At 39.2% G+C, this 18549-nt stretch overlaps 1 protein-coding gene across 1 annotated transcript in view; it reads right to left on the reverse strand.

Annotated features, from left to right (window-relative positions):
- Nucleotides 1-1714: 1714 nt before the first annotated feature.
- cpped1 (calcineurin-like phosphoesterase domain containing 1) overlaps nt 1715-18549 on the reverse strand; it is a 67973-nt gene continuing 51138 nt past the window's right edge. Inside the window, exon 6 of the mRNA XM_041815739.1 lies at nt 1715-3184. Within this exon, the coding sequence (XP_041671673.1) occupies nt 2958-3184 (227 nt within the window). The 3' untranslated portion in view covers nt 1715-2957. The remainder of the gene's footprint in view (nt 3185-18549) is intronic.

Consider the following 18549-nt stretch of genomic DNA (forward strand, 5'->3'; position numbering starts at 1 on the left):
TAGTGTGAATGTGCCATCAGTGATGTACTCCATTTGGTCACTGGAGAAGATTTTAGAAGCCTGTGCATTGACATCTCATATTGGATATGCTGTCTCAACTTCGACTTTTTTTTAAACCTACCACCAAATAAAGAGTTGGATCTGTGGCAGGTGTTAAACCTCCCATGACAGCTAAACTGTGCTGTGTATAAAATCCAAATTGTTGATTTATTAGTTGGAGAAAAAAAAAAAAATCAAGTATTCACCTGTGTATGCCGTTAAAGACACAAGCTATTCAGGCAAAAGTTATTTTTCTGAACCAGGCAGTAAAGGCTGATTTCTTTTATGCCATTTTTGAATTGATGTGAATGTGATCTCTCTTAAATCCTTGCATATGATGTTGGATCGCTGTGATCTCTGTGCATGTCACGAAACTACTTCATTATGTTCTGTGCTTTCCAGTTTGATGTTTTCTGCTCATTTATTAATACTGTAAATATGCTGGAATACACAATGACCTGAAACAAAGGCAAAAACAATCATCATGACGTCGCTTCATCCACAATTTCTATGTCCTTTATACATAATGCTTTACACCCTGATATCTGAACTTTCTGCACGACAATAAAAGATTTCAGCTATGAGGTACATGTGGAAAGAAAGCTTCTCAGAAAGATTTGGGGGGGAAGCCTGAAATTTTCCTGAATTTTTCAGGAGTGTTTATGTGAAAACAGCTTTAACCCTCTGAGCCCTAAGCTATTTTTAACCATTTTGTCTCACATGGAGTTTTTGTCTTGAAGCTTACAAAACATCAACCCTGTGGAGCAGTCAAGCTCTACACATCCTTTTCATCAGGACATCCTGGGCTTTAAGAATATGTGTGCTACAGCAATATCACTTGAATTAAAAAAAAAAAAAAATGGGACTATAAAGACAAAAGAAATGAACTGAACATTAAAGTTAAACGATTTTCTTGCATTAAACACAGTGAATATTAATGAAAAAGGTTTTTCTTTTTGCACTAATCTACAATCTAGGACTAAAAAGGTTAAAAAATATATCATTCTATGACAAAAAGTCTTCACTTTCTTACGAAAAAAGTCCTTGTGCTTTTGTGAATTTTAGTCATTATTTCAAGCAGTTCCTGTCTGCAGTGACACAGAGGCCCACATCACAGCCTCTCTGTGTCTCTTTCTCTCCATTATGAGTCATTCAGGCTCTCTCCTCCAGTTTCTAAGTCTGTGCACATGCGCTGTTTGGCAAAGCTTGATGTGACGACAGAACAGCCTGCCATTAGTTGTCACAGCCCAGTCAAGATGCATTCTGGGATACAAACAGACAGATACAAAGTGTCAACAGTATTAGCCGCTTGCTGCAGGAATGATTTGAAAACTGATTATGAATGAATGATATCGGAGTTACTGGTGTAGATTTAATCTTTAAAGACCCCGAAACATCACCAAAGTTTCAGGCTCACTAGAAAATGTTCTGGAAGAGCTACGAAGGCGTGGATGGTGCCATTAGAATGGCAAAACAAAGGGCTTTCAGAGGAAAAAAGCAAGTGGCCATGATTTAAAGTTCAATAAAAATAACGTGTCTCTTCTTGTCGAATATGAAAGAAATGCCAGTCTCAGAGGGCTAAAGATTGTAGAGAGGTTTTCTTTGGCCACAAAAATCATGTAAGTTGTAATTAAAGGTGTTTACTGAAACATTCTGACACCCAAATCAGTGTCTCTTTGCACATTGTCTTTTTATTCATATGAATGTTTTATTTGTGTCCTTTTAAGCTGATTTTCCCCTCTTCTTGAAATCCTATTTGTTTTTCTTCTTATCTTCTCATTCAAAAACTCTTGAGGAGAAACTGATAGATGATTGACATCACTGTTGGTTTTACTAAATTGTCGATATAACTGCCAGTAAGTCTGTGTTACCAAAGTCAACAGAAACAAAATTCATTGTTTTACCTCATGAAGATTAACAATCTCTCACGTCAACATAGTAAACCAAAAAACTTTTAACACTGCAAAAAATGAAAATAAGCTGTTCCTTTAAACATTCATGTTTTGCCTGCATGGCAGTGTGAGGTGTTTTAAGTCGGCTCAACATCTTCAGGGCAGTAAAACAATTCACCACACTCAACATAACAAAATCACGATTACAATACATGGAATAGTTTGCATAGGATGGCTACCAAGGCATCACTGTGGACTGCGGCAACAGAAAATATAGTACAAGTAGCTGTGACAGCGGGATGCTAGGATGATTAGAGGATCTGTAAATATACCAACAAGATTAGACAACAATGGAGAATGAGGATGACATTTTTTACATTTTGCATATTTTGTTTCTTCAGAAGAGCCTTAAAAGGAACATTACAGTAGAATATTTTGTCCAGAAATGTCTAAACTAATAAAAAAATAACTACTCCTATGTTATGTATTTGTCTGAGTCTTGTCATGGCAGCTGTTAAGACAATACCTGACATGTTTATTGTTGGATGTTATGTCAAACACAGCTAAGGAAGCGGAAGTGCTACAGGAAGCTACATCTCAGCCATGTTTTGTGCTGCTTACTTGTGATGGACCACGATTATTCTTTTTCATCAGCTGCACGTTCTGTTGGCCAAGATTATTGTCATTATTATTGCCAAATCAAATACAGAGGGCTACCCAAGGCAATGATGGTAAGGTGATACCTAGATAGTCACATATTTGAACCAAGCTGCATATCAGAAGATTTTTTTATATGTGAAAACATGAGAAATTTTGAAGATTAAACCAGATTCCAAATAACTGATGAGACTCTGTTGCTGGTAAACTTTTGCTTCTGAAGTTTGTATCTTCTGCTACAGGTTTCCAAGAATTCTTTAACCATTTTGTTACTTCTAAGAGCAGGGGATTGAGACTTTATGACAAAACAAAGCAGTAAACACAAACCGACATAAAGCAAAGTGTTCCTGATGTTCCCTGGTTCCGCCTTCAGGCCTGCAGGAGTTTCCTGAGGTCTTCGTCCATGCCTCGCTCCTTCAGCTGCTCCAGGCTGTGGTATCGATGGATGACTTTGTCCGCGGTCACCACCACCACCCTGACTCCATGTGCGTCCTCTCCCAGCTGGCAGCCAATGGCCGAGCTCACCACCATGTCCAGGCCACCGTAGCAACCTCCAGCGTTTCGGTGATAATGGCCGGAGAAGACCGCCTTCACCCCTGCAGAAGTGTTCGAGGTGTTAGTGCGGAGATTACATCAATGTAGCGACTACACAATACCATAGTGGAAGAAAAAGAAATGATCTTAACAAGGAAGGTACGAAAGGTATCATGCTTTTTTTCCACTGTCATGTTAATTTACACCAAACGTGACTGCTCAGCTCCTCATTTATCCTGAATTAAAATGCATTGGCTATGATTATTAACACATCCTTTAACCTTGTCTATGCTGATTTTGTCAAATTTAGATGTAAATACATTTTAAAAAAAAAAAAAAAAACATGATAACAAGCATGATGCATGAAAAGGTATTAGGGTCACTGTAACAGACAAAGAAATAAAGAGTATCCATTAATTCTTTGAGCAAGAAAGTGTGTGTGTGTGTGTGTGTGATTATTAAGTCCATATTTACAACAAAAAAACTTAGAATTATAGAGTTGAGAAAATGTACATTTACATGAAAAAAATTAAAATATCAGAGTTAAAAATTGCTCAAATTTGGACATTAAAATCTCAAAAGCCATTTTTTAAAAATTCACAACATCTTAAAGTAAAAAATTATAAGAAACAAACTGAAAACAGTCGATTAGATTTTTTACTTTTTAATCACAAAAATTCAAAGTTTTGGCTTACATACTTTTCTGACTTTTAAAGTAAAACAAAACATTCATTTTTGTGTAAATTACTGACTTTTTGAGCTTTGGAATTTTGAGTTTTTCCTTGAAAATTAAACAATCTTCTTTGTTTCTAATTTTTTTGGGAGTAGCCCTAACACACTGTCATAATTATAATAATTAGGGATGCACGATATTGGATTTTTGCCAATATCTGATATGCTGATATTTATGGATTCATTTTAGCCGATGCCGATATCGATACTGATATCTAAATATATGTGAAATAACTAAAAATTCAGTCCTTTGAACACAATTTTAGGTTTGAGGATGAAAAAAGAAACAAACGTTTTGTTCTTAAAACACACTTTAAAGTTTAAAGAATAAGAATGAATAGAGACAAAGATCTCAACTTACATAGGTCTGTTCAGCCTAAAACTCCACTAATTTATTACTATATTTGGCCAAATATTACAGTTGATATATGCTGATATGCACGGCCAAAATATCAGATGTAAAAATCAGCAAAAATTTTGATATCTGCTGATACCGATATCTGGCCGATAATATCGGTGATCCCTAATAATAATAATGGATAGTTTATACATAGATCTTTGTCAATAACAAGTGTAAGCAGGACTACTTTTGTCAGCTTAAATTCCACTTGATGTGTACTCATTCGAAGTGGGTCCTGGGGCTTTGCTTTTTCTGAAATGTGACTGGAGGGACTTGGGAAAAAAGGCTGGGAACCACTGGTCTAAAGAAATTTGAGAACAGATAAGAAACAAAGTCACTGACATCTACCAGTTACAAAAGGTTTACAAAGCCATTTCTAAGGCTTTGGAACTCAAACAAACCATGCTGAGAGCCATTATCCACAAAGAGGGAAACCTTGGAACAGTGGTGAACCTCACCAGACTACTAAAATTACTCCAAGAGTGCATCAGAGACTCATCCAGGAGGTCACAAAAGAACCGAGAACAACATCTAAAGCCCTGCAGGCCTCACTTGACTCAGTTAAGGTCAGTGTTCATGATTCAACAATAAGAAAGACAAAATGGCATCCATGCTAGAGTACCAAAGCAGAACCACTGCTGATCAAAAAGAACACAAAGACTTGTCTCACACTTGCCAAAAACATCTCTATGATTCCCAAAACTTTTGGGAAAACATTCTGTGGACTTACGAGACAAAAGTTGAACTTTTTGGAAGGTGTGCATCCCTTAACAACTGGTGTAAAACTAACACAGCATTTCACAGAAAGAACATCATGCCAACAGTCAAACATGGTGGTGCTAGTGTGATGGTCTGGGGCTGCTTTGCTGCCTCAGGACCTGGATGATTCGCCATAATTAATGGAACATGAATTCTCCTCTCTACCAGAAAATCCAGTTCATGACCTCAAGCTGAAGAGCACTTGGAGGACAAACATCTTGTGTTTACTTCAAATACACTCCTAATTGAGAGGTATCTTTACATCCCTTTTGTCTACACCTTAATACAGAAACAAATAATCGTTAATACCCTGCGTGTGTTTTCTGTGTTGTCTTCCCTCCCTGCTGACAGACACAAGTGTTTTTATTCTTCCTGTGAGGGTTTACACAGCTCGTCTACAATTACTCAGACTGAAAATGAAAAAACAAAGCCAAGCAGCAGCAGAAGTGTGAAGCAGGGAAAATGTTTGATGGGATCACCTGATGACTCATTTAGCTACGCTGATTGTGGAAACATTGGATTTGTTACATTATCCACATGAGGGCTGTGACTCCTCCGTCACCTCAGAGAAATGAGGCAGTGGGAGGGAGACACAGAGACAGTAATAGTAAGGAGGTGATAGACAGGAATTAATACTGTAATAGTAATGACAAACAAGTCAGCAGGAAAACAGACAACCTTCTGTGAGCTCAAATCTTTTTCCAAACCGCCTCTTTAACTCCAAAGCTGCCCTGATTAATCATGCTGCCAAATAAAGCATGTGGGAGTGTAACTGTGCATGTGAATATATACGTCTCAATGGGTCTGAGTTCATCGCCATGTGTCTCATGAACCACATCCCACATACACACCACATGACACCATCATGCACCAGCAGAGAGCTGCCCCATATGTATGTGGCATATATGTGATGCAGAGGAGCCTGGTACTGGTTGTTTGTTGGTCATGGCTTTAAATAGACAAAAAACAATGTCCCAAACGGTACAGTAGGAGTAGACTCAATAAGAAGTGCTGTGGCTGCTGGGATGTAACCCACTGGGTTTTGTACAATTAACCTGAAATATGAAGTCTGGCATTTGGGATGTTGCCATTCTGGCTTTTTAACATGGCTCTTAGGCATGAATGTACCCATTTGTTCCTGAAGCAGTTTTTCAGCCCATGCATGGCGGTCACCCTGTTAGAAATGCTGTCTGAAACTCACTTTCATCACTCACTTTTTAAGCTGAGACTGGCTTAAACACACCCGGCATATGGCCACAATCCTGTGTCTGCCAGATCTGGTCTAAATGATGTGGCTGCACATAGGTTCAATCCTTATTTCAGTTTAACATGACAGCCAAAATAAGGAGGGAAAGAGAGAGGCAAAGAGGGGAAATAAGAGGGGAATAGGGGAATAATTCAAAGAGAATCAGAGGTAAATAAGTTGGGAGTAAGAGGCGAATGAGCAGGTGATAAGAGGTAAAATAGTAATAATAATCATTCTAATAATAATAGCGATTTTCAGAGAAAATAGAGAAATTAGTAGGAAATAAGATGGAAATGTAATATAAAGGGGAATGAGGAGATTCTACAAAGGGAAAAAGAGGAAAATGGGGGGAATAGATGGGTTATAAGTAGGGATGTACTCGTTAAATGTTTAAATTCGTTTATCAAATTAGCCGGAGCAAGATTTAAGCATCAGTTAAACTAATTTCCCTGTCATTTTTTATAAAGACAGTCTTGAAATCCCGGTCAATAATGCTACATCTGCCACTAGAAGCAGATGTAGCTTCAGTTAATGGCCGCACCTTCCTGTCAGAGCTTTGCCCAATGTAAACATGAAAAGCTTAGCAGCTAGCGGGTAGTAGGAACAGTGCGGTATGAATATTTTTTTAAAATTAGAAAAAGGAAATGAAGAGGCTGAGGGTGGTGCTCATGTACAACTACTCAACCGAAGTTAAAAGAAGCCGCATATCAAAGCACAATATTAATCTGCAAAGACTTACTAGTCTATTTTAACCACAGCTAACAAAATGACCATTCTGTATTCAAAACAACTTGACACTTGGGTTTGAGACTATTAACAAATAAATCATAAATAACGCAGAAAAAGATCAGGGTTATTTTGTTAGACTTCTACTCAAGTGGGCTACTTTTCCTGTAGGTAAAGGAGCTGATTCTCTCAAAACAAGTAAAAAGGTAAAAAACAAGACATCCTGGGTAAATTTGAGACCTTCAGAAGTGTTTGTAGGCTTATAGACCTGTCACCAACATGACCATACAGTAGTATCAATCTCTTTCTCAGCACAAAAGCGAGTAAGAATTTCCCAATTTTTTTCTCTTTACTACATATTGCCAAAAGTATTTACTCACCTGCCTTGACTCGCATATGAACTTAAGTGACATCCCATTCTTAATCCATAGGGTTTGATATGACGCTGGTCCACCCTTTGCAGCTATAACAGCTTCAACTCTTTGAGAAGGACGAGAGGACGAGAAGGCCTGGCTCTCAGTCTCCGCTCTAATTCATCCCAAAGGTGTTCTACCGGGTTGAGGTCAGGACTCTGTACAGGCCAATCAAGTTCATCCATATCGAACTCTCTCATCCATGTCTTTATGGACCTTGCTTTGTGCAATGGTGCACAGTCATGTTGGAACAGGAAGGGGCCATCCCCAAACTGTTCCCACAAAGCTGGGATGGAATTGTCCAAAATCTCTTGGTATGCTGAAGCATTCAGAGTTCCTCTCACTGGAACTAAGGGGCCAAACCCAATTCCTGAAAAACAACCCCACACCATAATCCCCCCTCCACCAAACTTTACACTTGGCACAATGCAGTCAGACAAGTACTGTTCTCCGGCAACCGCCAAACCCAGACTCGTCCATCAGATTGCCAGATGGAGAAGTGCGATTCGTCACTCCAGAGAATGTGTCTCCAATGCTCTAGAGTCCAGTGGTGGCGTGCTTTACACCACTGCATCCCACGCTTTGCATTGCACTCGGTGATGTATGGCTTGGATGCAGCTGCTCGGCCATGGAAACCCATTCCATGAAGCTCTCTACGCACTGCTCTTGAGCTAATCTGAAGGCCACATGGAGTGTGGAGTGTTAGCGATTGACTCTGCAGAAAGTTGGCGACCTCTGTGCCTCAACATCCGCTGACCCCGCTCCGTCATTTTACGTGGCCTACCACTTCATGGCTGAATCACTGTCGTTCCCAATCACTTCCACTCTGTTATAATACCACTGACAGTTGACTGTGGAATATTTAGGAGCGAGGAAATTTCACGACTGGACTTGTTGCACAGCTGGTATCCTATCACAGTACCACGCTGGAATTCACTGAGCTCCTGAGAGCGACCCATTCTTTCACAAATGTTTGTAGAAACAGTCTGCATGCCTAGGTGCTTGATTTTATACACCTGTGGCCACGGAAGTGATTGGAACACCTGATTTCAATTATGTGGATGGGTGAGTGAATACTTTTGGCAGTAGAGTGTACACTTAAAAAGTAATAAGAAATACTTGTCATCTAAAACATGCATAAACGACTACTGAATACCCTGGGAGACATTTTTTTGAAAGTGATGAGATTTGGATATTTCAGTGTGCTCAAATCTGTGCTTGATTAGTATATTATGCCTGTGAAAATCACTCAGCTCACTGGAATTATTTTTTTTTAATGCCACTATTTAAATACCCTAAGAACTGTTTCTTTTCTGTGCCTAATTTCCTTCTGCAAGGCTCAGGGTCCCAGGGAGAGTTGCGCTTGGCTAACCTGTCTAATGTCTATCAGGCTAAATTGGATCTTCTTCACAACACTAAATGCTTTCTTTCAAAGTCTTTAGTATGGCTGAGATTTGAAGTGGACTGAACCAATGAACATTTTTTCTGTGATGAAAATGAATCTGCTTGCTCTGCTGGCCTGTCCCAATGGCTCTTTATGAAGCAAAAAACTATTTCTTAGAAACAATTTAGTCAAGGCCCAGAGATAACACCCTGACATGAATTCATTTGAGCATGTCCCTTTCAGAGTGGCGTCAATACTCCGGCTTTAGAAGTGAAACCTCCTCACTGGGTCTTTCTGCAAAGAAATACTGAAACAACGGGCTGTCTCAGAAAGAAAAGCATTTACCATCTCCAAAACTGCCTGCATGAATAACAGAATAACACCTAATAAAAAATATATGAGAAAATAAAAAGAAAGTTGTCCTCTTTGCGATGTGGTCAGTAAATAAAGCTGACCTCTGAAATTGTCTGTCAGAAAACTGAATGCGGGGAAGCACTTTTTCAGAGTGAGTTGTGGAGACTGAGATTGCCTGCATGGGAATAAAAAGATACACAACATCAAAAAACAACACACACACAAAGAATCCAAACCCCTTAATACCTGAGCATTGTCTTAAAGCCCGTGGACTATACTGAAAGTATCGATTTACCTGGGTAAAACATCAGCCAAGCCCTACTGAGGTAGAAGGAATACCTTTTTAAATCCCTTAAGCTGATATGCACATCAAAGCAGGTGACTAAGACTGCCAAGATTCTTGCAATGGTTAGACATAACCAGTGAAAGAAGGGAGATCAGCAACCCTATGGGTAACGGCCAAAAACTGGAAGCAGTGATTTCTGTGACATACTAATGCCACTATGGTCAATTTTACATGCTGTATTTGGCATACACAAGCAGCACCCTCTAAGGTTGAGAAATGAAGCCAGTGCAAAAGAACAAAATGCTGCAATTCCTTGAGTGTCCACTTAAGGCTGGCTACAGAAGTAAGGTATGGCTGATATGATTGCAAGCCAACTGGTTTTAGCTGTTTGTTAGGAGGCGAAACACCTGTCTGTCTCCACCTGTTTGCCTGTTTTTAGATTACTAAGTCGGTTTGAGGCAGAGTGTTCGATATGGTGGCCACCAAGGAATGGCTTCAGTAACAAAATGGGTAATGTATCTCAGATTTTGTCCAATACTTTCTACTGTCTTTACCCAGACATCCTGGGTAAATTTGAGACCTTCAGAAGTGTTTGTAGGCTTATAGACCTGTCACCAACATGACCATACAGTAGTATCAATCTCTTTCTCAGCACAAAAGCGAGTAAGAATTTCCCAATTTTTTTCTCTTTACTACATATTGCCAAAAGTATTTACTCACCTGCCTTGACTCGCATATGAACTTAAGTGACATCCCATTCTTAATCCATAGGGTTTGATATGACGCTGGTCCACCCTTTGCAGCTATAACAGCTTCAACTCTTTGAGAAGGACGAGAGGACGAGAAGGCCTGGCTCTCAGTCTCCGCTCTAATTCATCCCAAAGGTGTTCTATCGGGTTGAGGTCAGGACTCTGTACAGGCCAATCAAGTTCATCCATATCGAACTCTCTCATCCATGTCTTTATGGACCTTGCTTTGTGCAATGGTGCACAGTCATGTTGGAACAGGAAGGGGCCATCCCCAAACTGTTCCCACAAAGCTGGGATGGAATTGTCCAAAATCTCTTGGTATGCTGAAGCATTCAGAGTTCCTCTCACTGGAACTAAGGGGCCAAACCCAATTCCTGAAAAACAACCCCACACCATAATCCCCCCTCCACCAAACTTTACACTTGGCACAATGCAGTCAGACAAGTACTGTTCTCCGGCAACCGCCAAACCCAGACTCGTCCATCAGATTGCCAGATGGAGAAGTGCGATTCGTCACTCCAGAGAATGTGTCTCCAATGCTCTAGAGTCCAGTGGTGGCGTGCTTTACACCACTGCATCCCACGCTTTGCATTGCACTCGGTGATGTATGGCTTGGATGCAGCTGCTCGGCCATGGAAACCCATTCCATGAAGCTCTCTACGCACTGCTCTTGAGCTAATCTGAAGGCCACATGGAGTGTGGAGTGGGGTAGAAGGGCTGGGTATTTCCCACAGCCTCACGATACAAGACATATCACAATACAGAGGCCTAGGTATGATATGAATCAGGATACATGTTGATTTGGCCCAATAAAAGTGATAATAAACATATCTTACACAGAATTCTTCAAAGTAGCTGATCTTTACTTCAAGGGACAACTGAAAAGGTATAGTTTTAAGGTTCCTACACTGTAAAACATGACAATTCAGATCCTCAGCAATCCAAGTTCATTAAAACAGTCTATTCTTAGCCATTAATACATGCAATTCAAGTAATATTTAACTTTTTAACTTAAAATGCTGTCTCCCTTGGTGCTGTTTTCATAGTTTTCATTCATTATCAGCGCTGCTGTTCAGCTTGTCTTCACAAATAAAGAATAAAGGGCAGCTCATGATCTTCAGATCCCATTTAGAAGTTCAGGGAAATATTGACTTTACATAGGTAATCAATGCTGGCTAGGACAACAGGCTTGCCCAGAGAGCCTTGCTGTGGGGAAATTTTATTTAAACTCCATTATTCAACCAGAGGGTAACGCTACAGCACAAGCTAATGAACCACAAAAGACAGAATGTTTAATCTTCTTGAAATCAGGATTGTTTATAATAATTTTCTATGCAAATCATCCTGAAGCTGAGTATTTATTTCAGTCCACATCATAAATGGTGGACCAACTGTTGGCCTAATTTGACATCCACTTAGCTGTGCCACTTATTCTGCCTGAAAAGCAACTTTACAAAGTGCTTGAAACTAGGGCTGAAATGATTCCTCAAATTATTCGGGTGATTCGATTAAAAGAATTCCTCGAGGCAAATCATCTGCCTCGAGGCTTCGCTTAAATCAGTCTTATATCCATTTACGCCCATGCTGTAAGCTTAGACATTGCCATGTGTCGCACGGTGAGCTGTGTTTTGCACAGACAGTTATTTATGGGGCACAATGCACTTGTTTTTGCTGTTACTATAACGTAACATGCATTATTTTAGGTGTGAAAGCCACAAGAGAAGAGAAGTTGATGCAGTGATGTTTACAGGCACGCGTTCTGTGTTACGCATCCACTGCCTGTGGCTTCATGGAAAATATGGCACTACGCCCGCACCAGTGAACCTACGCTGATCTCCGAGTTTACGCGCTGCCGACATGACTCGCTGGTGTGAGACAGTGCTTAGTTTGTGTCTGCAGACTTCAAGGCATCTCATAAACTTCTCTGATCGACCTAATTTACAGTTTTACCGAAACCCTCTCTTCCACGTGCACACGTTATACATGTAATTATAAATTATTTAAATTCAACTCATTGACGTCTTGATTCCAGCACATTTTTTCAAAAAGTTTCAGCATCCCGGATAATTTGATAAGACATATTGATAATGAACTGACACCAATCAAATAGAAAAACGCTATTGCCACAGACAGACTGAGACTAAATAGGTCAAAGTTCATCATCTTAGAGTCAGGATTCAACAGGTCACAGAAGCAGCTTTATCCCTTAAAATGTGTTCTCCATGTCAGTGGATGGTCTTAAAGATCAGATTATTATGATGGATGAACTCACAAACAAGAATGTGCAAATATTAACAGTGAACACCCTTTAAAAATAGGCCATATTTCTGTAATCTAAAGGTTCACCTTTCACCCATCATCAGACCACTGTGTGAATGATGGAGCTTTATTGTTGCTTTAATGTGAAATATTACATTCATACATAAAGTAGAGGATGTTAAAATGACTAAATGTCCCTTTACTTTAATGACAAATTGGACAATAGAAAGAAACTACAATAGAAGAAATAAAGTGTTAGCAGCAAAAGTTTCCTGGGAAAAGATCCCGAAAACTCCAAATATGGCATAATCTAATGTAATTATTTCACTTCCTTTCCTTGTAACTTTAAGAAATGTAAATTGCCATCAGAACTTCATTGCACTTTGTAAAATATATTTTCTTTAGAGAATCTGTTAATACCATTTTCTAATATAGAAGTAGTAGAAGTAGTTTGTTTTAGGGGCCCAGCTTCTTTTCTCATTCGTCTAGTGCTGCTTCTCTTAAAAAGCAAAAGTGATTGGTAAAAAAAAAAAAGAAGCAATATTTCTCATTTGAGTACCCGATTAATCGCCAGAAGAATCGATAGAATTCTTGATTACAAAATGAATCGAGCCTTACTTACTGCAGCCCTACTTGAAACCTACTTGTGTCCATTTGACCTAGGTTGGAAACCTCATATTGACTTGATTATGTACTGGCAAGTTTTGCTGAAGACAGAATGTTCACATGCATAGTTTATATGAGCTACAGTTACAGTTTGATTAAGCCATAAAACTGGACAACTGGCTTTATCAAGCAGAAAACAAGTCTAGCTGGAAAAGGCAGACTAAAAAAAAAAAGCTGAAATGTCGCTGTGACACTTTAGGATTGTGGGTAATGTAGTGCTGGATCCTGAGCTTGTAATTACACTTATAACTACACTTTTCTTCAAAAATAAGGTAGATAATAACTGAGCTTATGCCCTCTACATGACTATTCATCATTGTTATACTCTCAGGTAACTCATGGTAAGTTTATCTGGGATGGTAACAACATTATGGCTAATAACTAAATCAAAAAATCAGCACAGAAGAAGTGAGTGGACATGTGTTATTCCTGTTCTCTCCCAGCGCCTGTGAACTGGAATCAGAATTAATTTGTCAGATACTGAAAGGTACCTACATAAAGGTACTAACTGAAATCTTACTGCAAATTCTTAAAATGCTATTGAGATGTGAAACAGAGGATCCTTTTCCTTTTTCTTACTGAGGCATTGTCTGATTTTAGCAGGAAGCTTTTTGCTCCTTTAAAGGTCTGCATCACTTCAGGGACAAGAATCCACAAATACAGCCGCTGATTTAACCTCATGTGCCTTCCTTCAACCAGAAAAGAAAGCTGCAGTACTTTTTAAAAAAGAAACTTGTGGGCTTAGATGATCTGCACTAGGCTACCACTGCCTCAAAGATGATGATGGCTGGCACCCTTCAGAGAAAATAGCCTTGATTTGACAATGAAGAAATACGATAAGTAGCCCATTTTCAACGTTTCACTCCAATCAAAGCACCCTGCTTCTCTGCATTGTTCTCCAGTGTGCTTCTCAGAACAATCAGAGCTGTTTGCCTGCTGGGACTTAAAAGCAAAACTTTTGCAATGTGTCTGAGCTCTAGCCTTCGGAAAGTATGAAGCATAAAATTCATCCTATAGGAATGCCATGCTAAAACCATCAGACCCATCAGGGGATTTAAGTGACTTTGAACGTGGCATGGTTGAGTTGAGTTCATTGTACTCCAATGGCCTCCACAGTCACCAGATCTCAGTCCAATAGAGCCCCTACTGGATGTGGTGGAACGGGAGATTTGCATCCCTGATGTGCAGTTGACAATTCTGCAGGAACTATGTGATGCTATTAGGTCAGCGTGGACCAAAACCTCTGAGGAATGCTTACAACACCTTGTTGAGAGTATTCCACTGAGATTCAAGGTAGTTCTGAAGTCAAAAGGTGATCTAACCTGGTGCAAGCAAGGTGTACCTAATAAAGTGGCCAGTGAGTGTATGTGTAAGTGCGGGGGACAGTGCACTTTCAGAAGGAGTTTGTAAGCAGTGTCACATTCTGCAAAAGGTTATTTAGTCCAATTTCCTCTCCTTTTTGTCTTTTTTTGCCACGCTTTAGTTCATCCTCCTGTTTCCCTTTTCTTGCTGAGTGTGTGCTCTCGCTGAAACTCTCTCTCTCTCTCTCTCTCTCTCTCTCTCGCTGAGCTGATAATTCCACGTCTTGTCTCAGAGGAAATCCCATTTACCTGTCAGCCTTGAAACAGTGCTGGTTCTTTTGTGCTTTTCTTTGTGATAAAGACTCCCTTCTGGGAAACTGGCCTTTGCTTTGACAGACAGAGGTAAGAGGGGGATGGGGAGGAGGTGGGGATTGTGGGAAAGAGTGCTCAGGAAATACACAGAGTAAGCAGTCAGAGTGATGAAAACATACTGAATGCTAGCGGAGGGAAATTACCCACAGTCAAATTGAATTTGGAATGGAAATGAAGAAATGTGGAGAAAGGAAAGGGGGGGGGTCCCTGACAATATGCAACTGTATTTTCTTTGTAGTGTAAAATTTATACACTGTGGTTGCCATATTTGTCTTTTGGTGACTGCTTTTGAATTTTCTACAATATCTTTATGATTTTCAGGCTGCAAAATAAAGGATTAAAGAGAGTAAAGAAACCTCCGGCAACATCTAAGCTTTTCGTCAGTCTGCCCTCTCCTTCTTTACCTTCCCACCCTCCGTCATCTTCCTTTCATCTTTTGGTCACTGATTGGATTTGCTAATTGTCAGCTAAGTTCCTATCTAGCTAAACCTCCTATCACTGATCCCCTCTAGAAAAAACAGTCATTTCCATTCTGATCATTCCTCTTTCTTCCTCTCTCATTCACTGACCAGAAGTCTTTATTTCAGAACAAAGCTGTCATCTACACATCTGTGAAATGGGGCTGCGTAGGAGTGAACACGCAACGTGTGTGCTTGTATTGAAGGGCGGTTGTCATTAAAGTGCAGGTCTGGGTAATAATTTATCATGAAAGGACGGCTGTTGATAATTTGCATGACAGAGGGATACAAAATGATGCGGCGTGGTGAGGCATCGTACAGCCACGGCTACCCATAAATCACTCTCAGCCATCAGTCCCAGCGCAGCATCCCCTTTCTGTGTCCTCCAGTCACACACATCAAACACACGTACAGTTTATGCACACACTCACAAAGGAGCTGGGAATGAAAGTAGTCGGCGTGTCATCTATTCCTCAGAGAGCATACATGCCTTTTGGGTGTTGGGACCATACATGGTCCCTAATCTCTGTGCGTTCACCAAGCTGTGATCTCTTCAAAGTAAAACTGGCCTTGAAACTGTGAGAATCAAACAGACATACAGGAGTTTACTAGTGAGGGGTGAAACACAGTACCCCAACCTGAGAGACACTAAGAAAGCTTCGTGCACAAATATGCCTTTATTTTTCATTTTTTTAAATATATAATTTGAGATTTCAAAGATAGAAAAGGTTTGAGGATGATATCCTGTAATGTTATGAAATGCAGGTGTTGCCGAGGACAAACAGTGCAAAGCCTCTGTAACTTCAATAAAAGAAATATGCAGCAAAAAAGAGAATGCAAATATGAATGAAGGACAAGTAAAATACAAAAATGAAGATGTGCTACAAACAAAAAAAGGCCTGTGTCTACAAAATTTGGGTGCTTTTCATTTGTGCTTGCTTGGGTTGGGGACAAGTACTCTAGTTCTCAAAAGTGGAGCATGATATAGGATTTACTTTCATCCGATACCTATATCGATTCTGATATCTAAGTGTAGTTCAGAACTGTGGCTGAACGATTTACAAAAATAATCTAATTGCAATTTTTTTCACCAATATTGCAATTGCAATTAAAAATGCAATTATTCTTAGGTTTTGTCTTATGTATTTTTCAAGAAATTCAAGCAATAAATCATTCCATATTATGGCCTACATTCAGCCAGGACACTCATCATACATTTAACCATTTTATTGCAAAATGGATCTACTACAGTTTTACTTGCCAGAAAAGGTTCTGCTCGAAAGAAGCTCCCTGGGTCACTCAAGCAGCTGCTTTGACTTTGCAGAGAAGACGTGGCAAGAAATCCCCATATAGATACACATACTTATGTACTGAAAAACAATGAAATTATTCAGAAACAATGAATCCATAGTAGCATGAATCTGAATATAAGGAGGCAACAAGCTTTATGCTATAACAGTGGCAGCTGGGGTGGAGGTGAAGCTGGCTATCAGCTGATTGCAACTTGGAGTACAACTTTGTGAACTAACACTAAGCTTTCCCAAATTTAGATAGAATGAACTAATTATTTTTGCTCATATTGCAAATTTAATGTCATTTGCTTTATCGAATGGCATTTTTATGTCCCTCATTTTGATTAAGGAAAACATACATAAAACACAAAAAGAGGATTTTTGTAAACCTTTATAAAAAATTTGACACTTGAATGTTTGCATAATGTGCATAAAATCTCTGCCGCTGCAAAAATTTGATTTATTAAACTGGTATTTTGACACATTTCAAGTAAAAGAAATATTGCAACTTGTAAATTGCAGCAGGCCATATTGCGATTTAATCTGATTTGTGATTAATTGCCCAGCCCTATTTGGAACTAAAACTTCATCCCAGGAGAAAAATGTGTACATTTGAAGTTAGATACATCAAAATAGTGCATTTTGAGAGCAAAAATAAGATGCCAAATCTTAAAAAAAATATTTTTAAACAATGGTATTTCCTTGGAGCTACTTAAACCAGAGATACACTGATTTAGTTCAATTGACCAATTCTAATTTCTACTGTTTCATGGTCTGTAATATTTGATTAAGATTTTGGATGATACCAGTTTTTGTCCTTTAAAAGACTTTAATAAAAGGAGAAAGCTTTTTTACTCTTTGGGTGTTCAGTTTTTGGTTCAAAATAAATGACCTTGATAATAAAACACTGAAACCAATCAATTTAGAGAAAATCATTACTTTAAAAAAATTATTCACATTAACTCTATCTTCACTTTTTTCTTGGTTTGCTTCTTTATCATGACTTTGAAATTAATCTAACATATATCATGGTGAGCGATTACACACTCCATTATTCCTCATCCAGTGTTCAACAGTTTCCAAGCAGGAGTTGCAGCGTGAGCAGCATGTAACTGAGCAGCAGCTGCTTCGGTCCTTTGACACAGTCTACACAGTTGGTTTTAAGGCACAGGTCTAAGTGTAGGTCACCCTTGTTTTGGGGATGCTGACAGCCCATAACACAAGCACTGTAGAGTAGATACAGTATATAGAAGTAAAACAGCTCTAAGCGCTGCTTCAACTGCAGCAGGGGGAGAGAGAACAAGGTGAGTGGAGGTGAGCTGTGGAATGAACAACAGCACTGTAAACAACAGTGAGGTCTTTGGAAGGAGCCTGGGAACTTAAATCAGCTCAGGAGTCAAAACTCAAAGTAACTTCTGACCACAGTTGGACAGACTGATGCATTACAATGTCAAAACAATTTGCAGCTGAAGGAATGTTTTAATCATATTTCAATTGTTTTAAGTCCTGGATGATTAACAAAGTGGCTGTGGCTTTGTCTCTCTCAAAGCAGTAACATTTTAATGCCTCCAGTCTGTTAGCATCTCAATGCCTAAGTTCAGTATCCAATGATAGACAATAAAAGCCTCCAATGCTGATCCTCAGTGAAGACTTTAATTTTGAAGAGCAACATGAGGAATTTTTTTTTTTTTTTTTTTTTTTTAGCAGCAACTTAACAAAGGCTTCTCATATACGGAAGACAGAGACAGCTTAATGAGAACATAGAGACTTTCAGCACATTCAGCTGACATGCCCACACTATCCTAAAGCAGATATTACTGCCTCATTTTTTATGATTTTAAGCTTAATTTTGAAAACTTAAGAGATGTTTTTCATGACTGAAATTTGACCTGGTGGTTCATAACACTGTGTCCTGTCATATAACAAACTTAAAATAAAGATTATTTTATCACTTTACACGTAGTTCAAGTGAATTACTCTTGTTCTTTTACTTGTGTAGTTTTGGAGACCAGTAATTTTACCTGCACTTA

This window comes from Cheilinus undulatus, linkage group 20 (assembly GCF_018320785.1).
Source record: "Cheilinus undulatus linkage group 20, ASM1832078v1, whole genome shotgun sequence".
In the NCBI taxonomy this organism is placed as follows: domain Eukaryota; kingdom Metazoa; phylum Chordata; class Actinopteri; order Labriformes; family Labridae; genus Cheilinus; species Cheilinus undulatus.